The sequence below is a fragment of the Mesocricetus auratus genome, unplaced genomic scaffold (assembly GCF_017639785.1).
Source record: "Mesocricetus auratus isolate SY011 unplaced genomic scaffold, BCM_Maur_2.0 Super-Scaffold_100020, whole genome shotgun sequence".
Taxonomy (NCBI): domain Eukaryota; kingdom Metazoa; phylum Chordata; class Mammalia; order Rodentia; family Cricetidae; genus Mesocricetus; species Mesocricetus auratus.
The window spans coordinates 15,065,618-15,093,280 of NW_024429201.1; the positions used below are offsets into that span (position 1 = coordinate 15,065,618).

At 38.6% G+C, this 27,663-nt stretch overlaps 2 protein-coding genes across 5 annotated transcripts in view; both read left to right on the forward strand.

Moving 5' to 3' along the window:
- The first annotated feature begins 157 nt into the window (after positions 1-157).
- Positions 158-6,325, forward strand: Shld3 (shieldin complex subunit 3). Its single transcript, XM_040728985.1, has 2 exons — positions 158-293; positions 4,784-6,325. The coding sequence occupies exon 2, from the start codon at positions 4,888-4,890 to the stop codon at positions 5,650-5,652; it is 765 nt and encodes a 254-aa protein (XP_040584919.1). The 5' UTR covers positions 158-293; positions 4,784-4,887; the 3' UTR covers positions 5,653-6,325.
- The window catches only part of Trappc13 (trafficking protein particle complex subunit 13), a 33,056-nt gene continuing 5,552 nt past the window's right edge, over positions 160-27,663 (forward strand). For 2 of the 4 annotated variants that reach the window (XM_040728979.1, XM_040728980.1), the window contains exons 1-9: positions 160-293; positions 9,078-9,146; positions 10,639-10,738; positions 12,850-12,934; positions 15,826-15,953; positions 19,289-19,361; positions 20,754-20,798; positions 24,425-24,442; positions 26,691-26,824. In XM_040728979.1, the coding sequence (XP_040584913.1) occupies positions 248-293; positions 9,078-9,146; positions 10,639-10,738; positions 12,850-12,934; positions 15,826-15,953; positions 19,289-19,361; positions 20,754-20,798; positions 24,425-24,442; positions 26,691-26,824 (698 nt within the window). In that variant the 5' untranslated portion in view covers positions 160-247. The remainder of the gene's footprint in view (positions 294-9,077; positions 9,147-10,638; positions 10,739-12,849; positions 12,935-15,825; positions 15,954-19,288; positions 19,362-20,753; positions 20,799-24,424; positions 24,443-26,690; positions 26,825-27,663) is intronic. The other 2 variants (XM_005065578.4, XM_040728981.1) reach the window with 1 other exon arrangement.

A 27,663-nucleotide genomic window follows, 5' to 3' on the forward strand; every position in this document is an offset into this window, starting at 1 on the left:
CCGTGTGTTGTCAGCTGAAAGCGGCTCATTGGAGTCAGTCCGTGTAATTCTGAGCACAGGAATGGCCTTCGTGAAAAGATTTTCACTGGGGCCTTACCAAATTTAATGCAAAGAGAAGATAAGTTAGTACGAGCCGAAAGAAGTTGGGCGTGTGTTTGACGCCGAGTCTTCCGGGACTTGTGCTTTGCAGTTTCCTCCCCGACCCAGGGTGAAACTCCTGAGCCTGAGATCAGAAGTGCACGTCAAGATGGAAGTGAATCCCCCGAAACAGGAGCACCTGCTGGCGCTGAAAGGTAAACTGTTACGTGCCTAAGGCTCTTTACTCTTCCCCCCACACCCGTGACTATTTGAAGGATTCCCAACGTAAGCCTTATCCCTACACACGGCAGGGCTCGCCCTCTTGCTAAATACTTTTAGAATTTAGATGCCTTCTAGAATGAAATGCAGTCAGTCCTAAATTCCTCTGTGATCTGTGCTACTGCAGCCACCAGATTTTATTCACAGAAGCTCAGGCCTGGATCCTGTGGGGAGATCTCTGTGAACCAGAATACATTTCAGCTGGCTCTTAAAGCAATTTTTTATTTATTTATTTTGTTTTTTTGTTTGGTTGGGGTTTTTTTTGTTTTTTGTTTTTTGTTTTTTTTGTTTTTGTTTTTTTGGTTTTTCGAGACAGGGTTTCTCTGTAGCTTTGGAGGCTGTCCTGAAACTTGCTTTGTAGACCAGGCTGGTCTCGAATTCACAGAGATCCACCTACCTCTGCCTCCCGATGCTGGGATTAAAGGTTTGTGCCATCATCACCCGGTTTAGAGCAAAATTTTTTATTACTCTATTATCCGCTCATATAGCAGGAACAAAGTTACCAGGCTTTCGCTTAGCTGTATGTAATATTGCGTGATAATGCCAAGGATTTATACAATTAATGGTAATACACCCAATAGTTATTTGTTGAATATACTACACATTACTTTACACTGTAGTATCATATTTGTGGAAAATTTATCTAGAATCTCTAACTCTAATTTTCTGTACATGGCAGTTTTGAATAAGTTTTAATGATTTAGTTTAACCAGAAACAAGCTGGCTGGGCAGATTTTCCTTAAATTTTCTTATCGAAACCTTTTATTTAAAATATTTTCAGCTTTATTTTATGTTTTTTGGCATTTTGGTTTTTCAAGACCAGGTTTCTCTGTGTAACAGCCCTGGCTGTCCTGGAACTCAACTCTGTAGACCACACTGGCCTTGAACTCACAGAGATCCTCCTGCCTCTGCCTGCCAAGTGCTGGGACTAAAGGCGTGCGCTATTTTATGTTTTCTCCTGCCACAATGCACTTCCTTGCTTTTGGAATGCACGGTTATGAGGGTATGCCTTTCTCTAGTCTGGGGAAATGCTTAGAAGACACTTGAACTAGATTGTGTTGCACTTGCCTGCCTTAAGGCATCCCTTTTGATGCACTCCATGTCCTCCCCCACACTTTGTGTTCTATACATCTTACCTTCCAGAAGCCCACGTATCAATAGCTGCAGTGAACATGACTGTCTCAAGCAAGGCTGCAACACTGGGTGATGAAACAAACAGCCCTGTAGGTTTCCACGTGATCCAGACTAAAATAGATTATATGTGTATAAAAGGAACTTACTGTATATTCATTGTCTCAGTCCTACATCTAGTGTGGGAACTAGATATTAGTTATCTTTATGGTCTAGCAACTTACTTCATACATATCTAGTAAGAGTTCAAGGCAACAATTCAACAAGGCCTGCCTCATATTTCTAAAATGCCCTGTTGGCCTCGTATCAAATGAAACAGCTTTTTCAGAGACCATTACCTTACGACTTGTATATGAATTTAAAACAGTTATATTAGTTGCTAAGTGTGGTGTCACACAACTTTGACACTACTAAAAATTCCAGTGCTGGGGAATTTTATTTGTTGTTGTTATTCATGTTTAGAAACACAAGATGCCTAGTAAACAACACTTAATCAGACAAACAGGACAAGAGCTTTGATACTGTTTTCCCCACATTGTCCTAGGTAATCGAGAATTTCACAGGGTTTAGTTTTACTGATGTTGACTCTTCAAGCATGCCAATTTAAATGAACATTTAACTTTCTTATGTGTAAAATCTAAGAATGATATCTTTTTGCTCTTTTTTTCCTCCAACCTTCTCTCTTCTCTCGCTCTCTCCTTCACTTGTCTCCTTTTTGAGACAGGGTCACAACTGTGCCAGGTTGACCTCAAACTCACAATGTAAATGAGGACAAGCATACATTCCTGGTCCTCCTGCCTCCACTTCCCATACAATAGGATTACAGATGTGTACCACTATACCCAGTTTTTGGGGTCCTGGGATTTGAGCACAAGGCTTTGTGCATATTAGGAAAGCGCTCTACTGACTGACCTACATCCCCAATGCCTTTTATTATTCTTGAAATGAAAATATTTTACCTAAAAAGAGCTCTCAAAATTTGTTGTTTCTTGAGTCTATCATTGAATAAGTTCAGACAACAATAAAAGAATTCTCAGTGCCCTGCCTCACAGTGAAATGTGTAAAGAAGAGAAAGATAAAATCATTAATTCTTCATCCTTGATTGTAGTCAAAAACCAAAAAGTGATCATTATTAATTATGTAAAGAATATGTCACCACATATTAAATCTATACTAAAATTATGAATCTTAAGAATTATACTTATTTTTAAGGGCATAAAAGATTTATTATACAATTATTTACATCTTAATTCTTCAGAATCACACTGTGGTTCTATTGTGACATCACACCAGGAATCTGGGTACTAGTTATCCTAGCAATACAAGAATGTTCATCGATTTGTTCTCTCATGTTTTGGGAGTAAAAAATGTGTGTGTGTGTGTGTGTGTGTGTGTGTGTGTGTGTGTGTGTGTGTGTAAGAGCCTCTCTTAATACTCAGCTTTGGTCTGGTTAGAAAGCCCAACTTATAGATCAGATGATCCTGGCCAGCTCCATTCTTGAGGCCTTCTGTGCTGGAACTTTCTGTCACTGCTTTAATTTGGGACATTATCAGAACTTCTATGTTGTGTTCTTCCATGGCATTGACAAGGAATCCATACATTGGCATCTGGGAGTCATAGATCTAGTCTAACTGCTATTTAAATGCCACCTTTATACAGAGAAGACTTTGTCATAACTCCATTTTCTATTTGGATTAACGTGCAAAGTTAATCCATTTTCATGTTTTTGATGTCTGTTATTGAGAAAGACAGTAATTATTCTGCCTATGTGTTGGTAGAATTTATAAAATTTTAGAGTATAATCACATTAATTTTATCCCATATACATTTTTTCAAGCTACTAATTTTGAGCAGGACAGGATGTTGCACATTTTTAATCCCAGCAGAGGGGAGCAGAAGCAGGCAAATCTTGATCTACTAATTTTGAGCAGGGCGGGATGTTGCACATTTTTAATCCCAGCAGAGGGGAGCAGAAGCAGGCAAATCTTGATTTTCGTTATGAGTTCCAGGATAGCCAGAATTTCATGGTGAAACTGTTTCTCAAACAAACTAAAACAAAACAAAATTAAAAACCTAGTAATTTCATTTTCCTATATTTTGAAGTCACAGATGTTTTCTGTTTTTTAACAGTGTTTTTTAGAAGACTTTATGTAGACATTCTACCTGCATGTTTGTCTGTACGTGTATGTATGTTTGTGCACCATGGATGTTCGGTGTCCACGGAGGCCAGAGGAGGTTGTCAGATATTTGAGCTGCAGTTATAGATGGTTGTGAGCAATTATGAAAGTGCTGGGAATTGAACCTGAGTCCTCTAAAAGAGCAACTAGTGTTCTTTTTTTTTTTTTAATTTTAAATAGCTTGCTTCACATATCAATCCCAGTTCCCTCTCCCTCCCCTCCTCCCGCAGCCCCCCACTATCCCCCCCAGCCTCCCATCCTATCCCCACTTCCTTCCACATAGGGGATATCCAGAGTCATTTCACTCAGGGCAGGGTCCAGGCATTCCCCTAAGAGTCCAGGCTGAAAGAGCATCCCTCTTTGTGTTACGGATACACGAAGTCCATTTGTATGCGAGGGATAAACACTGATCTACTGCCCAGGGCCCCATAGGTTGCCCAGGCCTCTTCACTGACTCTCACACTCATGACCCATGCTGGCCTCCCAGCTGTTGGTCTGGGGTCCAAGCGCTCCCCCTTGTTCAGATCAGCTGTCTCTGCTGGTTTTGCCAGCCGCAACTAGTGTTCTTAACCACTGAGCCTCCCCCCCACACACACAAAATTTTTAAATATTACATTATGTGATAAGAATCACGTGATAAGAGTCACCAGTTTTTGTTTCTCTTATGGTTTTAGGACTATGATTACCAACTTTTGTTTTGTTTTGTTTTGTTTTTGTTTTTCGAGACAGGGTTTCTCTGTATTGTTTTGGAGGCTGCCCTGGAACTCGCTTGGTAGACCAGGCTGACCTCGAACTCCCAGAGATCCACCTGCCTCTGCCTCCCAAGTGCTGGGATTAAAGGCGTACGCCACCAACGCCCGGCACGATTACCAACAATTTAATGGTAATATTTTAAAGTCCTTAGTTAAATTGCTAACTATCAGCATGTTTAGGCTAAATATTCATTGGAATCCAATTCAGATACTTTGTTGTGGGAAAGAGTTTTCAGGTGTGTGATTGTATTCACATCTGCCATAGCACTTTGTTAAAATACAATAAAGGGAATGGGTTTTGGTTTCTCCTCCCTGTATGCAGGCTGTCCCTACCAAACCTTATTCTTTGCAATACTTCCACTTTAGGTCCTGTTTCTTCTGATTTGACAAGAGAGACAGTCTTGTAAATAATAAATTACATTCTAGCTCTGAAGAATTCAGCTAAGACATTTTCTCTTCACTAAGAGTTAATGAATTACTGCAGAATGACTACTGAAGTAATACTACATTATCGGCCATATGAAAAAAATTCCACACAACTGGCAGAAATTGCAGAAAAGGCAATTCAGGACTTTCCTACTCACCCACTGTCAAGATTTATTCCTTGGTTTCCACAAGATGGGTCCAGACTTCCACTCAAGCCTAAAAGACTACCACCAGTAGTTTCTGGAGAGGCTGCTGAGAAGGTGAAACAGTACATAACCATATCAGAACCTAGTGTTAAATCTCAGAGCTATGATTGCACAGTAGATCTCTTGGAGTTTCAACCTAGTTTGAAAACCCAGCACATAATCCAGTCACACATGCTGAATGAACAGAATAATCCTGGAAATGTGGATAGAAATTCAGGAAAAGGGAAACTGCACAGAAAGAGATCCTGGAGCGTTTCACTTGTGAGAAAACACTGTCCAAAAAAGATTTTTCCTTTGTCTAAACAATTGCAAGCTAGTTTAAAGACACTGCATTTGCACTCCCTTCATAGAGCAAGATGGACATTAGAATACAGTGCTTGCAACAACCAGACTCTGGAAGACATTTGGGCAAAACTCAATCATCTCATCAGGCATAATGAGCTTCCTTCATGTAATGCCACTATCCAAAGACAGTTAGACCAGATATGGGTGTTCTGTGATATTATGTACTGTGAATATGTAGGAAATCTTCTTAAAGAGAGACTCTCTCTTGGGAAAATTCATTTATTTGTGCATAAATATGGTATTATTTTTAGTATGTAATGAATTCTGATTATCTGAAAAATATTCTGAATGAAATGAACATGGACTGAATTTATAAAATGAATAAATTTTGTCATTATATTTTAATAACTTAAAATTTTATACTGTGAAGAAATAATTGTCTAATATGTATACAGTTTATATCCAATATGTAAATGAGTATCACATAATTCCAAAGCTTGTGAATCAAGTCAGTAACATTCTAGATTCTGTTTATTAGTGTTCTTTGAGGTAAACTGTGATGAATTATTGTTTGTACTAAAATTGGGAGTGTGTTCTAGTCTTTGATTAAGTTTAAATGGTCTGAATTTTAATGAATCCTTAAAAATTTATTTTTTTAACTTACCTAAGTGTAATACTGGATGTGTATAAAATTAAAAGTCTTAACACAAGTATGTCTGATTTTGTATTTTTAGGATTTATCACAAGGTTGCCGATCAAGGGTTAAAAGTTGGGAAATCATAGAACTTTTGTGATAGTTTTGTTATTTTTGAAAAGTTTAGAACAGACCCAAAAGTGTAAGTTACAATGAGATTATTAACAGTTTTAAAATCCAAGAATTAAAAAGAGCTTCTTTGTTTTCATATGTGGAAGATCTGCATTTTTCTGATTTACACTGGATGAATTGCTTTCCACTTCTCTGAGGAACAATGAAAATAAATGAGAAATAGAAGGTTTTTTTGTTTTTGTTTTTTTTTAACTTCAAATAGTATAGTGATCCAAAAGAAGAAAAGATGTGTTTCCATCTACCTACACGAGTCTTAGGAGCTTATCAGGGCCTCAGAACTTAGGCCCACTGTTATTTCCTAGAAAGCCTTTATTTTAAAGTTACATTTAATTATTGTGTGTTTGCCTGTACATACATGTTACATAGATGGAGGTCAGAGACAGCTTGCAGGGGTTGGTTGGGTTTCTTGCTCTATCATGTAGGTCCTGGGAGTTGAACTCAGATCATCAGGCTTGGTGTGATTTTACCCACTATTCTCCTTGTCCTGTCCTCTGGGAGCCTTTTAAAGGGTGTCAGGTTTTGTACTTGGTGCCACATGTGCATCCTGGGGTTAGGTGATTCTGTCATTAGCTGGTATTATTACAGCTACAGTCATGAACCAGTGAACTGGGCCGAGTACAATTTGCCAGAATTATTAAGAGATTAGATAGATTCCGCTTCAGATTCAATGTCTTTACTGCATTCTGCGGTGATATATTGTTTATGATCTAATAAGGATCAAGTCATTCCACTGTTTGGTCATACATGGAATATACTAGGGAAACAAAGGTAAGTATGGAAAGACAAGTGAGTGAGAGCATTGGAGAAATGCAGTCAGCACTCTAGGAAAGAAGCAGCAGTATCATTTTTTTTTCCTTGTTATCCATCTGCCTTTAAATGTTAAATTCAGAGTGAAAGAGGCGGAGACAACCAAGTTACAAGCTTTTGTTGTTTGCTTTAAATTTGACCTGCTCTTAGACAAATATAGCTTGATTTCACAACTTAACAAGTAACAGATGTGTTAATTTACTTCATCTTCACAAAATACCAAAAATTAATCTAGGGTTCACAGTCTTCAATGCCTCTGAGAGCCAAAGCAGGTGAGGCTGTAAAATGCAATAAAGACATTGAATCTGAAGTGGAATCTACCTGGTTTCAATAATTCTAGCCAATCAAAATGAATATGCATGTCTTTTTTCTTAAAAGACTAAAATGGATATTCTTGACCAATTTTCCATTCAAGCATTGGTATAAAATCGCTACCCAGTAACTAGAGCTTCCTTTTAGTTGCTCTGTCAGTGTTTCCTGGGCCAGAGGACATCTAGGCACCCCAGGCACCAGCCACCCTGGCTTGTTTTTTGATTAGTTTGCTTTGGTTTTATGGAGTCAAGATCTCTCTCCCTTGTCAAGTTGGCCAGCAAGCGCCAAGGATTTACATGTTACCACCATACCCAGCTTTTTATACATTGGTTCTGGGATCTAACTCAGGTCCTGATGCTTGTACACAAGCACTTTACCAAATGAACTACTTTCCCAGACTACTGTGAGTTACTTAAACCTTCCTTTTTTTAGGTAGAATTTGCTCTTTTGTACCTAATATCTTCAGTTTTTGAGATCCATTAATTCATTATAAGGCACGAGATAGTTGTAAACATGCATTTGGTACTGGCACGTTTTATTTTGGTCTCTAAAAAAGGGCATTGAAAGCCTAGTTTGTTTTAAAGCTCAAGGAGAGACAAATGGACATAGCACACACCTTTAATCCCAGCACTGGGGAGGCAGAGGTAGGTGAATCTGTTCCAGGACAGCCTAGTGACACATTATCTCAAAAGCAGTCAACGGGTGAGCTGGGTGTGCTGACTTGTGACTATAGTGCTAGCACTTGAACACCTGAGACGGGAGATTCCAAAGTTCAAGACTAACCTGAACTTCATGGCACATTCCAGGTCGTCTTGGACTATAATATGAGACCTTGCCTCAAAACAAGAAAATAAAGTTTAAGGAGTGAGCTATTTGTGTAGTTCTGCTTGCCCTGTTTCATAAGTTTGCTTTCATGTAGTATACACAGCTGTGGCGCACACACACAGAGGCCTAAGGCTGGACAGTATAGAACGTGCACCCATCTAGGCTTCATAAAAGCCCCTAAAAAACAAAACAACAGAGATGGGTGGGCTTTGAATTTTAGCCATTTAAATTAAGAAGGCTACTTTTTGTATACCTCTCTTGGGGTACCTAGTTATCTTTAGGTTTTATTTGATAATTTTCACTGTTTCTGTTTCTGTGTTCCTAGTTAAAGGTAAGAATGGGGGCTAGAGAGATTGCTCGAAGGTTAAGAGCACTTATATATGATTCTTGCATAGGAACCAGATTCCGTTATAGTGGCTCACAGCCTTCCATAACTCCAGTTTTAAAGGACCTTATGACCTCTTCTAACCAGGCATGCACATGGTATACACACACACACACATGCAGAACATTCATACACATAAAAATAAATAATTCTTTTAAAAAAAAAAAAGAGTGAAGGTTATAGACACCAATACCATGTCTTAAGCTAGTTAACTTTATTTGGAAGAGTTCTATTTGAGTTCCACAGTATATTTTTAATAAGACCTTTTCACCCTTGTGATCCCAAATTTACAGGTAAGAACTTTTGGGGAATAATTTTGAGAAGTGTGAAGTCATCCAGTTCTAGTTTTGGTTCTGCCACTTATGTATTATGCTATATATAATCCTTGATGTTCAAATTGCCTTCAACAGGCATTGTCTGCCTTGTCTATATAATGGAGATAATAATACTGACCTTGTAGAGTACAGTGTTAGTATTTATATTTAATATTATAATTAAGTTATATTAGCATGAATTGATGAATACTGTTCACTCAACTTGAATATTAACCCTAAACAATTTAAACATTTTGTCTTTCTTAATTCACAGTGATGCGATTGACTAAGCCTACTTTGTTCACCAATATTCCTGTAACGTGTGAAGAGAAAGACTTGCCTGGTATGTAAAGAAAAATTGAAGCTTGAGTTATCCACATTATTTTGAAAGAAGCTTACTCTTACCAGTTTTTTTTTTTTTTTTTTTTTTGGTTTTTACAACTCAGGGTTTCTCTGTATTATTTTGGAGGCTGTCGGTCCAGCCCGGCCTTGAACTCACAGAGATCTGCCTGCCTCTGCCTCTGCTCCCGAGTGCTGGGATTACAGGCGTGCGCCAACACCGCCTGGCTTCCCTTACCAGTCTTATATGAATCATTTGCTGAATTCTGTGTTGCCTGTACTTGTACCATGTGAATGGTGGCCATCTAAGAGATGGACTCATTTATAGCCTACAGTTAAATATGATATTATCTTTTGAAAACAAGAGACTTTGTGTTTAAGATACATTCATATCCAAACACTATCAGAATGTTACCTGTGTCCTCAAATATTTATTAGCATTGTGTTTAGAATTATTGGTGTTTCTAAAATGTATTTATGTCTTATGACCTACAATTTCCTTTGTCTTTTTGAAACATTTATTGAAAATTAGATCAGATTTTTTGAAATTTAATTTTGTTTTATTTTAGGGATAGGGTTTTGCTACATATCCCAAGGTGTCTTGAATTCTTGGTCCCTTTGTCCCAACCTACCAAGCGCTATGATTATATTTTGACATGAATTTTGTGGTAGTAAAGACTAGAAATGACATATTACATTGTAATGTATATAGAATTTCAATACTGTAACTCAAAAATGAGTATAAATATTGTATCTCATTTTTTGTTTTTGAGACAGAGACTCATAGAGCCCAGATTAGCCGGGAACTCACCATGAAACTGAGACTGGCCTTAAATTCCAATACCCCTGCCTCCCACTTCTGCTAGGATTTCAGACTCATATCTGTTTCGATAAAGTTAAAAATGAAAATGGTAGTACTATTTTTGTCCAGATCAAAAGGAAATCTGACACTCTCCCTCACCCACCTACCCTTGGTACTGGAGATCAAATCCAAGGCTTTATTGCTGCACTTTAGAGACATAAAGGACTCTCAGCTCAAGCAAAATCAGAATTGAGAGTCTGAATTATGCAGGCTAGCAACTGTCTAGTTAGAAACACTTCTCACAGAGCAGCCTCAAATGCATGTTACCAGGAGCTTTTAAAGCAAAGAACACAGAAAAGCTGCATCCTGTTTGACAGTTGCAAGGGGAATTAAAGCAAGCGAGCAAGCTGTTGAACAGAAGCTAAAAGCATACAGTTAGTGGAGCATTTTAACCCTGAGTTTCTAAATCAGGGTTGGGGACTTTCCCATGGAACTTTTCACAACTGGTACAGAAAAAGGGAATGTCAACTTCAGGTTAAATCAAAGATGCCTCCGGCTGAGACATGATGGAGGAAACTTTGCCTGGTCTCATTATGAATAGTGCTCCCCCACTGACCTGGCCACTGGTCCCCATTTCTTAAATAAAACTTGCTTTAAAGGTAGGTGCTAGAATTTTGTTTTTCTCTTGCTTCAGGTGATCTCTTTAACCAGTTAATGAGAGATGATCCTTCAACTGTAAATGGAGCAGAGATTTTAATGTTGGGAGAAATGTTGACTTTACCCCAAAATTTCGGGTAAGAATGATCAATTCACATAAGATGTACAAGGATATCCAAAAGCTTTTATGTCATATTTGTATGTGGAGTGGGAAAGCGTTGCTTGTTCAGTAAGGGGCTAAAACACATACAAATTGCTCTTGATAATTCTGTTTTTAGTTTTTAAAGCAATATAGAACAGTGTCTCAGTGTCAATAGTGGTTCTAAAATAATGGTAGTATTTTACCTGTGTTCTTTGGGGTGTGGCTAAAGCCGTACGTCTTGTCTACCCAGCACTGTTAGCATACCCCAGCCCCAGGTCTCATACTGACCATGACTCTGTGCTCTAGCCAGCACTGTTAACATACCCCAGCTCTAAGGTCTTATTCTGGTGGTGACTGTACATACCTTTAGTTGAACTAACTGACATTGCTAACTTTTTTAGAGCAGCTCTCTCACTGGGCCTCAGTCATACCTCTTTTCTACAGAACTTATCAGACTTACCAGCTAATAAACTCTAAATGTTTTTATTTCTTCTCTTATCCTATATTATCAATGTATTAAGAATCCTGTTTTCACAACTGAAAAATGTTGAGACAAAAAGGAATTCTTCCGGTTTGATGTGGTTTTTACATTTTTGCTTTTCCTAAGCTTACAGGGTGTGATCATAAACTAGTATCTTGCAAACTTGGAAAAGTATTGATGTAAAAACTATTAAAATTATATAGAGTAGTGGCTCAGCCCTTAAGAGCACAGGCTGATCTTCCCTGGATCCAATTCCTAACACCCACATTGCTACTCACAACTGCCTGTAACTCCAATTCCAGGACACCTGTCTTTAGTTAGGTTTTCTAGTGCTCTGAAGAGACACCATGACCACGGCAACTCTTAGAAAGGAAAACATTTAGTTGGGGTAACTCGGTTACAGTTCAAAGGTTCAGTCCATTATCATCATTGTGGGACATGGTGTGCAGGCAGATGTGGTGTTGGAGAAGTAGCTGAGAGTTCTACATCTTGCAGGCATCAGGAAGTCAACTGAGACACTGGGCAGTATCCTGAGCATAGGAAATTTCAAAACCCACCCCCACAGTGACATACTGTCGCACCTGCTGTGCGGCCTGCATCCGAGAATGTAGCGAGGTTGTCGGGATAGATGACACAGAGACCGGTCGGTTGCTTTAAGAAAAACTTTATGCTTCCCAAGTCAGCTTTAGGAGGAGATTCCAAGTCCGCTTAGGAGAGAGAAGTCTCTCCAGGAAAAAAGAGCTTCCCTTTTTAAGGACTTCTGTCATCCATCTACATACAATTCTTTCCAGACTTCTCACCCTCCTGGCTGGTGGTTTAATCTCCGGCCCCAGAATCGGGGAGACACAGCAGGGGGGGGACAGGAAGAAGCATGTAGCCATAGGGGGGGTGTCAAAGTCATGGTATTTTAGTGAGCAAGCCCTTATCTGAGCCCTATCAAGAGCTTTATAGCACTGAATTGTTTTCAGTAAACATTATCTCACAGCTGCCTGCTCCCAGGCCTAAGGGGAAGTGGGTTTCTGCTCAAGGTCTGGTGTCCCCACAACATACTTCCTCCAACAAGGCCACACCCACTCCAACAAAGTTACCCCTCCTAATAGTGCCACTCACTATGAAATTATGGCAGCCAGTTACATTCAAACTACCAAAACATCTAACTCTTCCTACTGGTCTGCTCAGGCACTACATGAATGTGGTGTACATGAATAGTTGCAGGCAAAACACCTGGTACACAAAAGTTAATAAAATATTTTCTAGAAGCTATATAGTGTAAAGCCAGTAGTCATTAGGAAAAATTCTCCTAGGTGAGTTAACCTGGAACTTCTAAATTTAGAGGGTAAGTTATTTAAAAAATGAAACTGACATTTTCTAGTGGATTCAGATATAAATCTTATGACAGCCCAGGTCTGATTACAGTGACCATTATTTCCAGGATGGCCAGAAATTTTTGCAGCATTTGACAGCTATATTACAGCATGTGTAATTACACTCTCACTTTGAAGGACTCTAAAGAAATATTTCCTGCACCCTTCAATAAATTTTCTTCCTCCTGAAGTTCTTACTTAACAGAGTGATTCCCTTAAGGACTGATGAGTTTCTGCCTAAAGTGCTGTTTCATTTCATAGGAATATATTTTTGGGGGAGACTTTTTCCAGTTACATCAGTGTTCATAATGACAGCAATCAAGTTGTAAAAGATATATTGGTGAAGGTAAGTGACATTCTTATTTACAAAGCATTTTATGTGGATAAAATTTTTATTTTAATGAGTCTTGGAAACCTCATTAAAATGCATGGTCAATACCATACTTTTAAATGTCATTGACAAACACTGATGAGTTCCAAATATGGAGGACTGTTACGAGCACTCTTTCTGGCAAGCCTAGTCCTACAGCCGCATCAGCCTCGAATAAACACTCAGAGACTCATGCTAATTAATTATAATATCATTGGTCAATGACTAGGGCTTCTTACTAGCTAGCTCTGTCTTAATTACTAACCCATTTCTATTAATCTAAGTATTTCCACTTGGTCTTATCTTACTCTTCTGGTAATGGCGACTGACCCTCTGCCTACACCTCCCGGAATCCTTCTCATCTCCTAGACCTGCCTATCTTGCTGCCCTATTGGCCACAGTGTTTTATTCATCAACCAGTAAGATAAACATATTTACAGAATGACATCTCCCATCAGAGCACACAGAACCATTTTCCTTCTATCCAAGGTTTCTAATAGCTGGGATGAGAAAATGACTATTCAGTCAAGTAATAGTTGTAGTGTTTATATGTGATTAATGTAATAGCACTTGGAAGCCTTAGGAGGAAACATGGAAGAGGTCACTTCCTTGTTGCAGCAAGGGACTGTAGAGGAAAGAAAGACAGGTAGGATTTAAGGGACGAGAACAGGGCAGAGGGAGTCAGACAGGGTGTGCATTTAGAGGAAAGCAAAATCACACATACCATGTCAGATGGTAAAGCTGTTTAGTGTAGTGTCATGAAAGCCAAGCTAAGACATTAGCCAAAAAAAAAAAAAAACCCAAACAAACGAACAGCCTTTAGAACAGTGTCACTGGGCTTTTACTAAAACTAGTCACAGTTTGTGTTAGGAAGACTGCTGTGATCACCTTGTGGGATGCTCTGTAGGAAACGGAATTGGAAGACTCTTGAGTAAGTTGAGAAATCTAACACTAGAATGTGCAAGTCCTTAGCAACTAGAAATGTATTCCAAAGAGAAAGGGCATAGGAAGTAAAAAGTCATTGTGTGGATGAATGGACAGAGAAAATGTGGCATGTATACACAAGAGGTCTGTTGCTGTAAAGAAAAGGAAGTGAGTGGAGCTAGAGATCATCATGATAAATATACCATGTACATGCATGCCCTCTGGAGGCCAGAGTGGGCATGAGATCCCCTGGAACTAGAGTTACAGATGAGCTGTCATATGGGTGCTGGGAACTGAACCTGGGTCCTCTGGAAACAATCAGTAGTAGTCTTACTGAACTATCTCTTCAGCCCAAACACATGGTTTTAAAGCACTTGTTAGATGGATATAAATTAGATGAGGTTTGCTTAGTAAACAGATACATATGTATAAATGCTTGACTAGGTAACCCTAAAAGTTAACCATTCAAATATACAAATATTTTAGGTGTTAGAGGCTAATTTAATGATAGAGGTAGAAAATATTGAAGTCATCAACTAAGAAAGTTTATATCTCTGGGCAGTGGTGGTGCATGTCTTTAATCCCAGCACTTGGGAGGCAGAGACAGGCAGATCTCTGAATTAAAGGCCAGCCTAGTCTACAGAATGACTTCCAGACTACATAGAGAAATCCAGGCAAAATACTCACACACATAAAGTTAAAACAGAATCTTAAGGGGGCTGGAGAGATGGCTCAGAGGTTAAGAGCACTGACTGCTCTTCCAGAGGTCCTAAGTTCAATTCCCAGCAACCACATGGTGGCTCACAACCATCTACAATTCAATCTGGTGCCCTCTTCTGGAAAAAAACACTGTATGTGTAATAAATAAATAAATCTTTTTAAAAAAAAACAGAATCTTAAAGAAAAATAAACACATGCTCAAGCTGAACATCATGGCTCATGTCTGGAAAAGTGGAAATTCAAAGTCCAACACAGGAAGTTCAAGGGCTAGCCTGGACTATATAAGACTCTGTCTCAAAGGAAAAAACAGAAAAAGAAAAGGAAAAAAAAAACCCTTATTTGTTCATACTGATGATTCAGTCAAGTCTAGCACGAAAGGTAACCGTGTAGACTGATTTTTTTCCTGATTTGTATATTTTTACTCCAGGGGTGATAATTTATCTTTCTTGTTATCCATAATCATATATACATACATATTTATATAAATACTTATATACATATGCACATACATGCATGTATACATATATGCATACTTAAATATATGTATGTGTATATACATGCATGCATATCCACAAATATTTACATGCTTGTCTAATCATGGTATGTGCACAAAATAAATTTGAAGATTGTTCCTTATAACCCTATGAAAATGAATGCACCGTATAACTTGTGTTGTCTTTTGACTAAGATTCTGTTTTCCAAGTTTAGGTTAGTTCTTGTCCCATCTCTTCCTCCTATTGTAGTTGTAGTCTTCATCCTAGTACTGTCAAATTCGTATGTTACTACTTGTATTGGTACTGGATTCTTCCTGCTGCTCCCTGGTTGGTTTCATTGATTGTTGGTATTGGAGTTTGAGTGTGTGTGTGTGTGTGTGTGTGTGTGTGTAGTCTTGCCATGGTTCTAAGCATGAATTATATAGAAAAGTTTTCACAACAAATGAGTGCTCTCTCTTTGTCCCTACTTCCTTACTGTTATTCCTCCCTTGATCCTTTTTTCAGTTTCTTTAATAGCATATATTAACGGTATAATTCAATGGGTTCCATTATGATATTTTTATATGAAACACACGATTACCCCTTTTTAGACCCCTCATCTCCCTGCTCCCTGGTCCTCTTCCTCTTCCTAGATTTGGTTATCCCTGCTATCCTTTCCTCCCATGCCCATCCATACCCTGCAGACGTCTAACCAACCTCATGTGGATACTTCTCCCTCTTTCTTTCAAGGCGGATCTTCAGACAAGTTCTCAGCGTTTAAACCTTTCAGCCTCCAATGCTGCTGTGGCTGAACTTAAACCTGATTGTTGTATTGATGATGTCATACACCATGAAGTCAAGGAAATTGGGACACACATGTAAGGATTAAGTTTACTACTTCTCAAAAGCTTTTATTTTGTCCTACCTTGACAATCAAATAGAGAACCAAAGAAGACAAGGTATAAAGAAGTCTCGAGTTTTGCATTCCTGGCCTATGAATGTATTTGAATCTGAACACTGTTTTTCAATCATTTCATCCCTCCATTATTTAGGCTTCTCAAGCTCCTATGGCATCCCCATGCCAGTCACTCACAGAAGCCAACTATCTCTTCAAAGGATTTCTCATTCTTCTTCTCTCTGCCTCCACCATCGCTTTTCTTCATTGTATCCATTAAAGCATATAATGCAGCCAACAGTCAATCAAATTTGTATCTAATTATTTGATCAAATGTTTTCCCCACAGCTCTTTTTTGTTTTTTGTTTTTTTGTTTTTGTTTTTCGAGACAGGGTTTCTCTGTATTGTTTTGGAGGCTGTCCTGGAACTCACTCTGTAGACCAGGCTGGCCTCGAACTCATAGAGATCCGCTTGCCTTTGCCTCCCGAGTGCTGGGATTAAAGGCATACACCACCAACACCCGGCTCTCCCCAGCTCTCTTAAAGGCACTTTTTTACTTTATATTCTGAGATAAATATAAACTTTGGATTAAAATTTCCTAGAAGCCAAATTGCTGGGCCACTGTTTATTAATCACTTCACTTTTGAAGATTTCCCATTGGCTTTTGGAAATTCTGACTGTATATATGCTTTTCAAAGCTGTCTATAACATAATCCACCACCTATGTCATTCTCCCTTCTCTTTCTACAGTACAGCCATATGGGTGTTCTATTAACTCCAAAGTCATTCTGTGATGTGAAATGTGTTTGCTTACTACCTGTGGCATTTTGTATAATTTCTTGTATCTCAGCAACAGCATGACTTCCTCAAAGAAGCTGTCCTAACCTTTGTATATAGTTTCCACAACCCCTTGGTTTTTCTGTCTTTTGTCTTTACAGTTACTGATGGGTTAAAATATGAATTCTGTGTAGCCTGTATAGCCCAGAGAAATACCAGAGAACAGGGGTTCATAGTCACTGAAGCTGAACTTCCTGGAGTAGTTGTGTAGAGTCACCATTCTATAGGAAATGAACTAAACAACAGCTTTAAAAGACACAGAACTCAAGGCTAGTCTCTAAAACTGTGACTGATGTAGTATTTCTGTTCAAGCCTCGTCTCGAAACCTGTAGATGCTATAGTACTACAGGTTATGTGAGCACTTCCAGGGAAGGTATTGTGGAGGGCTATCTCTGGTTTTTGTTTCTGTGTGTATGTGCGCACACGCGATCACATGCGTGCGCTTACAAGCATATGCATGCATGGGTTTTTGTTTGCTTGCTTGCTTGTTTGGGGTGTTTTCTTGTGTTGAGATGGGGTTATCACTGTTTGATCAAAATGCTGTTAAACTTGATACATGACTAAGCTGTGCTCGAGCTTATAATCCTCCTGCCTCACCTTCCCCTACTAGGATTAGAAGCATATGCCACTCTATCCAGCTCGGGTATTATGTGTTGATCAACTTGCTTTCTAGCCCCTATCATCAGTATAAGACACCAGTATTAAGGAATAAATTAAATGACCTAATGTTACCAAGCTGTGTAGAGCTACTAAAAGATTATTTTTCAGTCATTTTATATGCATATAAACATATATACATAAAATGTATATATTTATACCAAGCTGTGTAGAGCTACTAAAAGATTAATGTATTTCCATGTTTTATATGCACATATATGTATACACATTGCATACATAAATATGTGTCTTTATGTCTATGCATAGTAACATATATGTAATATATCACTCAAGCTTTTATCCTTTTCAGTTTACTGTGAATATTTTTCTACATCTGTCAGTATCCTTGAAAACATGATTTTCTAAATGACTGCCTCTTCTGGGTTTGGTCAGTGTGGTTTGTTTACCCTAATATCATAATATATTTTCAGATTTTTGCTACTATAAACAACAAAATAGTAAGTAGTCCAATATTGCCTTTGAAGTCTTGAAGTAGATGTTCTTTATGAATACATCAACATTTTTAAGGCTTTAAACCAAAAAATTGTTTCTAAATTTCTTTCACCATCTGGCAATGCAAAGAAACTAACTTTCTCTAGCCCTCCCCAACCCAAGGGATTCTTGCCAAACCTTGTAAGACTGAAAATGTTATCTCATTATTTTAGCTTCTGGACTATGTGTGTGACTTACCATTTCACGTTTTTATTGACTATTTATAGGATTGTAATTTATCTGTGCATTTTCATAATCTGGATGTGCATTCTTCCTCACATCTGAGTGACACACTTGTACTTTATTGATTAAAATAGAAGAACCGTTTGTTGCTGGGCGTTGGTGTCGCTCACCTTTAATCCCAGCACTCGGGAAGCAGAGGCAGGCAGATCTCTGTGAGTTCAAGGCCAGCCTAATCTACAAGCAAAATCCAGGACAGGCTCCAAAACAATACGAGAAACCCTGTCTGGAAAACCCAAAAAAGCAAGGAGGGGGGGGGAGAAGAACCCTTTGTATATTAACAATTTACTCATCTTATCATGTTATTAGAAGCATTTTATGCTAGCTTTTTAAATTGTTTTAATGGGTTTTGTTTTGTTGAGACTCACTGTGTATCCATGACTGGACTAGAACTCATCTACCTGCCTCAACCTCTGCCCTTCAAGTGCTGGAATTAAAGGCATATGCCATCTAGCTTTCCTAGTATTTTGATTAAACTTGTACGTAGTTCCCCCTTAGTATCATGTTAACTCTTCCCTGGGTTTCCTTTAAGATACATTTTTTTTCTGGTGCAAATGAGCTCTTTCCCCTTCATGCTTATTTATTCTGGAAATTATTTTGGAACATATTCTACTTCCAAATAACGAATTTAGCATTCCTATTCCAGAAGTGCTAGGTATCTATTTTTTACCTCTTAAAAAAAGTATATGTATGTGTGTGAGACTGTGTAAATATATTTATTACATTGGGTGTGTACAGGACCCAATGGGGGTTGGAAGAGGGTTTCAGATCCCTGGGAACTGGTGTAAACGGGCTGTTAGGAGCAGTCCTGTGAGTGGAAAATCAAACACATATCCTCTGCTAGCGCAGGAGTAACCACTGAATCATTTCCAGCCCCTGGATCTCATTTTCTCAGAGAACTTTCTCGTTCATGTATTGATATCCATCTATATATACTAAAACTTTTTTCCTGATGTAATCTCACTTAAATGCAGTTTCACATTGTTGCTATAATATTTTTTACATTTTATAAGTAGAATTGAAGTACATTAAATTTATTATTAAGTGAGATGGGAAATGATTCTAGAATATTAAGGTATCTTTCTGTTTCAGACTGGTGTGTGCTGTGAGTTACACAACTCAGGGTGGAGAAAAAATGTACTTTAGAAAATTCTTCAAATTTCAGGTATTGAATATGGCAGAGATGAAGTTGTTTGGAAGTGTCATTATTCCTCTTATTCCGGGGTGAAACAAGTTTCAAATAAATCAAATAGCTCACTCACATCTTGGGTTCAAAAGTCAGACTAAGTTAAGTTAAGTTCTTCAAACATAAATTATCACCAGTGTAATGTTTTTATAATAAAATGAAGCATTTTATTTAAATATAAAATCTTATTGATGAGACAAAACACAAAAATATAAAAAGAGATAAAATGAATATAAAGCCCAAATAATCATTGAAAATAGCTTTAAATGTCCAAGGAATTATAGCCAGATCTTGGAAGCAGCCTAGATGCCCCTAAACTAAAGAATGGATAAAGAAAATGTGGTATATTTACACAGTGGTAAGAGACAATGACATCCTAAAATTCACAGGCAAATGGACAGAACTAGAAAAAACCATCCTAAGTGAGGTAACCCAAAACCAGAAAGACAAATATAGTATGTACTCACTCATAAGTGTATACCAGACATAAAACAAAAGATACCCAGCCTATAATCCACAACCCCAGAGAAGCTTGAGCCCTCTTCCAGAAACAGATGGAAGCAGATGCAGAAATCCACAACTAACCAATGGGCCAAGCTCCTGCAGTACAAATCAAAGTCAGGGAGGAGCAGAAATATGAACAAAGGTGTCAAGACCATGATAGAGAAACCCACAGAATCAGCTGATCTGAGCTAACGAGATCACTGACTCGGGTATGACAAATGGGGAACCTGCATAAGACTGAACTAGACTCCCCGAATATAAGTGACAGTGGTGCAACTGGGACGATATGTGAGGTCACTGGCAGTGGGGGTAACACTAACACAGGGGTGTGGGGATAGGGAGGTGCCTTGGTTCTGCCTCAACTAGATGATGGGACAGACTAAGTAGATTTCCTATGGGAGGTCTTACCCTCTCTGTGGAGCAGATGGGAAGGGGGGGAGTGGAGGGATTGGGAGGGAAGGAGGCAGAGGGAACTGAGATTGGAATGTAAAAAGTAAATTAATAAGCTGGGCATTGGTGGCGCATGCCTTTAATCCCAGCACTCGGGAGGCAGAGGCAGACGGATCTCTGTGAGTTAGAGGCCAGCCTGGTCTACAGAGCTAGTTCCAGGACAGCCTCCAAAGCAATACAGAGAAACCCTGTCTCAAAAAAAAACAAAAAACAAAACAAAACAAAAAATTAATAAAAAATATCCTAAGGATCATTTAAACGAAAAAATTACTGATTGTTTTCCAGGAATATTGCATATACACTAAAAAATAAATCTTTAATAATTAAAATTCGATATGGCTTTGAGTCATTAAAGCCTGTGATTTAAAACAAAAAGTTGTTTCGAATTTCCTGATTGATGTGCTTTGTTTTGACTAGGTCCTCAAACCATTGGATGTGAAAACCAAGTTTTACAATGCCGAGGTAAGTGTTATGTACTTAATAAGATGTCAATAAACATTGAAATCTTAACTGAAAATCAGAGGTGTTACATTTCCTGTCATGATGAAATAAACTTCTGATATAACAACAAATTGAGATAATAAGCCTAAATTTTAGTAAAGAGGCGAATTTCATTAATTCTTTGTTCAGCTGACATATAATCAGTGTATTTGATTTCTACTCTCATGATTTTCTAGAGCATTCACCCCTTTTGTTAAACATCTGCCCTGCAATCCTCCATAATGGTGGTGGTGGTGTTTTCAAACACTAGCAATCTGCTGAATATTTGCAGTGACTTTGTGGATGTTACAAGATTCAAGTGGCAGGCATAGACTCAATATCTATGCGAAGAGAGATGCATGCAGCAAGTCCTCCCTAGGAAGTCAGTGTACCAAATAGAGCTGGGCACCGAGTGCCGTAAAAACTTACTGGGAAAGCCTTGTCGAACAAAATGGGAGAAAGTAACTTGAAGAGTAGAACATGATCTGTTCTTTAGCATAGAGAAAAACTAAGTGGGACTTAGTTTGGAATCCTCCTCCTCCCAAATTCTCTATTACCTCCAGAGCTGCAGAAAATGAGATGTCAGCTAGGAATGGTGTGCACTTGCCTGTGATCACTAAGGGATGAAGAAGCAAGTGGATGGTGAATTAGGCCAACTGTGCTGAACAGTGAGCTAGAGATCACCCGGAGATATATATAGTGAGACCTTGGCTTGAAGAAAAAAGAGGAAGCCTTTTGTGAAAATGTCTATGATAAATTAAGAATTACTCAAATGCAGTATTATGTTGTGGATCGTATCTTTTACTCATACCACAGGGTGATCAGAAATTTGCAATCCTGCCACACTGTCTCTCAGTATAGCTTGTGTGTTGTAGCTGGAATTGTTTAGCTGTCACAGTAAATGAACCTAACCTGTAAATATTTACTAGAGGAAAGGAAAAAGGCATATAATTAACAAAATGACTTACGTAGGATAACAATGGGTAAGAAGTTGGAGCAGTCATTGGGAAAACAAAAATGAAGAGTTGAAAAGAGCTCTATGGTCTTAAAGTGTCTCAAAATTACAAGTTAGACAGATAAATACCATTCAGCCAATAGTATGGCTCAAATTGTGTATTTTAAGTAGTTAGTAAGCCACATCATTGTGAATGACTAGTACACTATGTCACATAGTGACATAGTTCACTATGGTCCCTGTGCGATGTTTTGAAACTATTTCTGATCTTGCTAATGTGAATCATCTAAAGAAAAACTGGCTTCATGAAAAATTCCATTATAGTTTTCTATGCTAGAAAAGTCTTGTAGGAAGATACAGAAATTAGTAGCTGAGAGTCAGGCATTTGGTCACCTGCTGGGTTCAAAGTCCTGTGTCAGGTGTGGAAGCAAAATAATGTAAGCAGGTATCTTCCCTAGCCTCAGGACACTTTCTCTGGTAGAAGGGGCTGCATAATGTAACCACAATACATGTGACTCCCTGTGTCCGAAACAGTGACATGTATTCATGCTTCAGGAACAGAACAGTGACGCATTATCACCATCTATACACTTGATGAAGGAGGTGTCATTTGACATTGGACTTAATAAATATACTTTTAAATATGTACTTATATAGTGCATAATAGACTAAATTATAATAGTGATAAAAAGATAATAAACTGAATTGTCTGGAATGGTCTATCCCAGCATTTCCTGAATTATAACCTGTGACAGCTTCATGGTAACGTTAATCATCCAAGATCCTCCTCTAGGAAAAGATTCCAGCATTAGGTAAATTCAAGAGAAGCCTTATGATGTTCTGTTCTCAATGTGAGATGGAGTATACGTCCACCTGAGGTATGGAGAATACAGCACAGGTAAACAATGTACAGCAGGAGAGAGCAGGACAGTGAAGAGTTACAGAGAGAGCAGGATAGTGAAGAGTTAGAGAGAGAGAGAGAGAGAGAGCAGGACAGTGAAGAGTTAGAGAGAGAGAGAGAGCAGGATAGTGAAGAGTTAGAGAGAGAGAGAGAGCAGGACAGTGAAGAGTTAGAGAGAGAGAGAGAGAGAGCAGGACACTGAAGAGTTAGAGAGAGAGAGAGAGAGCAGGACACTGAAGAGTTAGAGAGAGAGAGAGAGAGAGAGAGAGAGAGAGAGAGCAGGACAGTGAAGAGTTAGAGAGAGAGCAGGACAGTGAAGAGTTAGAGAGAGAGAGCAGGACAGTGAAGAGTTAGAGAGAGAGAGCAGGACAGTGAAGAGTTAGAGAGAGAGAGCAGGACAGTGAAGAGTTAGAGAGAGAGAGCAGGACAGTGAAGAGTTTCAGAGAGAGAGAGCAGGACAGTGAAGAGTTAGAGAGAGAGAGCAGGACAGTGAAGAGTTACAGAGAGAGCAGGACACTGAAGAGTTAGAGAGAGAGCAGGACAGTGAAGAGTTACAGAGAGAGAGAGCAGGACAGTGAAGAGTTAGAGAGAGAGAGAGCAGGACAGTGAAGAGTTAGAGAGAGAGAGAGCAGGACAGTGAAGAGTTAGAGAGAGAGAGAGCAGGACAGTGAAGAGTTAGAGAGAGAGAGAGCAGGACAGTGAAGAGTTAGAGAGAGAGAGAGAGCAGGACAGTGAAGAGTTAGAGAGAGCAGGACACTGAAGAGTTACAGAGGAAAGCAGGACAGTGAAGAGTTAGAGAGAGAGAGAGCAGGACAGTGAAGAGTTACAGAGAGAGCAGGACAGTGAAGAGTTAGAGAGAGAGAGAGAGAGCAGGACAGTGAAGAGTTAGAGAGAGAGAGCAGGACAGTGAAGAGTTAGAGAGAGAGAGCAGGACAGTGAAGAGTTAGAGAGAGAGAGAGCAGGACAGTGAAGAGTTAGAGAGAGAGAGCAGGACAGTGAAGAGTTACAGAGGAAAGCAGGACAGTGAAGAGTTAGAGAGAGAGAGCAGGATAGTGAAGAGTTAGAGAGAGAGAGAGAGCAGGACAGTGAAGAGTTAGAGAGAGAGAGCAGGACACTGAAGAGTTAGAAAGAGAGCAGGACAGTGAAGAGTTAGAGAGAGAGAGAGCAGGACAGTGAAGAGTTAGAGAGAGAGAGCAGGACACTGAAGAGTTAGAGAGAGAGCAGGACAGTGAAGAGTTAGAGAGAGAGAGCAGGACAGTGAAGAGTTAGAGAGAGAGAGAGCAGGACAGTGAAGAGTTAGAGAGAGAACAGGACAGTGAAGAGTTAGAGAGAGAGAGAGCAGGACAGTGAAGAGTTAGAGAGAGAGAGCAGGACACTGAAGAGTTACAGAGGAAAGCAGGACAGTGAAGAGTTAGAGAGAGAGAGAGCAGGACAGTGAAGAGTTACAGAGGAAAGCAGGACAGGTAACGACTGTGTACAACCAGGTTAGTTGGCAGACTCTTCCCTTTTTGTTCTTGTTAAGTATTCAGCCATAATGTTCTTCCCTGTCCCATTGTCATGTAACCGTAGCAATTTCACCTTTTAGAAAAATAGTTTGTCATATTTCTGTATGTTGCTTCCTGTTTACTTTCTTGTTTACTAATGCTGTCTTTAGTGAGTAAAAAAATGCAGAGATGCATTTTATTTTAAAGTTCTTTTTCTTTAACATTTAACTCTGATTTTTCTAATTTTTCTTTTTTATTTTTCCATTAGAGTGACCTCAGTTCTGTGGTAATTTCATTTTTTATTATAAAATATATGCTTTTCTCACCCCTTTTGACTTTGCCTAATTAATCTCTCTGCAAAACATAGTGGAAAAACAGTTAGTTGTGAATAGTAGGTCTGTGACTTCAAAAAGAAAATACACAGCTTGAGTATACTTTTAAATTGTTTATCTGTGAAATTAAAGATTAAATTGTCACATTGAGATTACTGCATTCTCACTTTTGGTTTCTTTGGGTTTTTTTAAAAGGAGACATAAAATCTCATTATCTTTTATCCTTGGGATTTCCAATATTTTGCTGTGAAATGTCTAAATACCTTTTGTCCTTACAAAGAATATACAGTTGAAATTTATTTTAAGATACACAGTGGTTTTACATCTGGGTTAGGTAAAGCTGACCTTTTGACAAAAGCAAGCAAAAGCAAAGCGCATTTCCCATACTGTCTGAATTCCTGTTTCCAACTTTCTCTTCACAATAAGCAGCATTTGCTTGTTATGTTACATGTGCAGTAACACCATTGGCAGCCTGAGCACTGAATTCTCGTCCTAGTTTCTCAGATGTCAGACTACTTGGTACTAACTGTTCACACTAACTTGGTTTTCCACTATGCTGCTCTCCTTTCCTTTTCTCTAGCTGTTCATCAAATTACACAGAGAATTGCATTTTAAAACGGAAATGTGGGCCTTGGGTTATTTTAAGAGCAATGGATTTATGGGATATATTCACTTATTTTTTTTAAGAAAAAGTAATTGAGCTGGATGTACTGGTGCATGCCTTTGATCCCAGCACTAAGGAGACAGAGGCAGGAGCATCTCTGTGAGTTCAAGGCCATCCTGGTCTACAGAGTGAGTTCCAGGACAACCAGGGCTATTACAGAGAAACCCTGTCTCGAAAAAAAAAAAAAAAAAAAGGAAAAAGTAATCAAATGTTAGTTTAAATGGTACATTGTTTAGCCAGGTATGGCACACATTTTTAGTCACCAGCAATTGGAAGCCATCCTTGTCTACATAGTTCTAGGACAGTCAGAGCTAATTGAGATGCTCTATCTCAAAACAAAAACAAAAAGGTACATTGTTTAAAAAAAATCCTTGTAGCTGGGCGTTGGTGGCGCACGCCTTTAATCCCAGCACTCGGGAGGCAGAGGCAGGCGGATCTCTGTGAGTTCGAGGCCAGCCTGGTCTACAAAGTGAGTTCCAGGACAGCCTCCAAAGCCACAGAGAAACCCTGTCTCGAAAAACCAAAAAAAAAAAAAATCCTTGTACTAATATTTTCATTTGAGCACGTGTCTAAAGGCTAAAGAATCTGTTTAAGGAACATTAAATTATAACTTCGTTATATTTTACATGGTTGTCATTTTTCTGACTTCAGCATTTAAAAAGCTCATAATTCCCCCAATTTGAGGACATAGTTAATTTCCAAGTTCTATAACTAAAATATTTGGGAGAAGGAAAGTTAATTTCTGAATACTCTTAGCATAGCAACTTTATTCTTCAGTCACTCAGAGGAGACCCAGAACCTAAAGGCATGAAATTAAGGATGTTTAACAGAAATAACCAGGGAATTCAATATTTTTGTGACTTGAATATTTAAGCCACCCACTGACTCAAATGAATGATGTCATTTTGAAATTGTTAAAGTCCACAAATTACTTCAGTATGACTGGTTTGTCATTATGCCACTTCCCATACTCTTGTTTCAGCCTTAAATGTCTGTATAAAGTGAACCAAGAAGTGACTAAGACTACTTATAAATTGCTTTAATTTAAGAAATTATACCCTAAAGGGTATAAAAAAAGATTATTCACAGCTAGTGGTATTGTGTCAATTGAATCAATTATATATTAATTACATTATGCCAGAGTAGTCAAATGAAGACCTCATTACCTTCCCTTAGTCTGAGTGTGCCCATCACACTGAAGTTTCTTTTAATATTTTAACATCTTACCCAATTTGAACTTTTTGTTGTTACAAAAATACTAGCTAAACACATGCTTTTGGATTCTACCAAATATATCCTTGCTATCCCACATCCATTGTTTGACAGGGTACCTGTTGACTAACACCTCACTTTGCTCCTGTTTATTATGTTAGGATGAAGATTTCTTTTCTTGCATTAATTGTGATAATTTTGATTTGCAGGCATGAACTAATCACAGTTGTGGTTAATATTTGTTCATATAAGTAAGATATTTTCATTAAGATAAATACTGTAAATACCATGACATTTTGGTGGGTTTTTTTTTTCCATGTCCTCAGACTGATGAAGTCTTTCTTGAAGCCCAAATTCAGAACATTACAACCTCACCTATGTTTATGGAGAAAGTTTCACTGGAGCCATCGATAATGTACAATGTAACAGAATTAAATTCGGTGTCCCAAGCCGGGGAATGGTAAATATGCAATGTTTGCTGCTACATGGAATGATGCAGGCTTTTCTGATGACCCCTAGTCTAGTAAATTTCGATTTGTTTTGACATTTTTGGTGGACATAATTTTTAGAGAAGTTTTAGATTAATCAAACCCTTAATGAGAAAGTAGATGTCTTCCCCAGTCAGTTTCTCCTTTTGGTTGGTTTTCCTATGTGCCTTTTGCTTGTTGTTTGTTTTAAAGCCAGGCTCTCTCCGTGGTGCCAGACTAGGCCCAAGCTAGCCTTCTGCAACAGCTTCCCCAGGAGTATCACCATACTCCATCGCGCCCAGCTCTCCCGTCTTGTATTAATGTAGCACGTTATGATTGGTGGGCCAGTGTTCATTCTTCTTAATACAAACAAAAGCTCACAGTTGAACTCTATGTGACACATACACAGTAAGATTGAACAAGTGCGTAACGGCATGTCTGCCACTGCTAGTGAGTTTTCCTCACACCTACCTGGACTGCCCTCTACAAAAATATCCTTTTTCCTGTCTTGTGTTGCACTGTTTGTTCAAAGCCCTTGTTCATTCTCTCTCTGTCTCTCTCTCTGTCTCTCTCTCATTATCTCTATCTCTGTCTGTCTGTCTGTCTGTCTGTCTATCTACATCTCACAGAGATCTGCCTGCCTCTTTTCTCAGTTGCTGGAATTGAAGGTGTGTGCCACTACCACCTGGCTACACTTGTTCTCTAACTTTCATATTTCATCCAGATAAGTATGAAACTATCATTATTATCCTACAAATGATAAAGCTGAAACATGGGAAGGATAGTGGAGAAGATATTAGGAAATAAAGATAGAGCGAGTGTCAATTTGAAA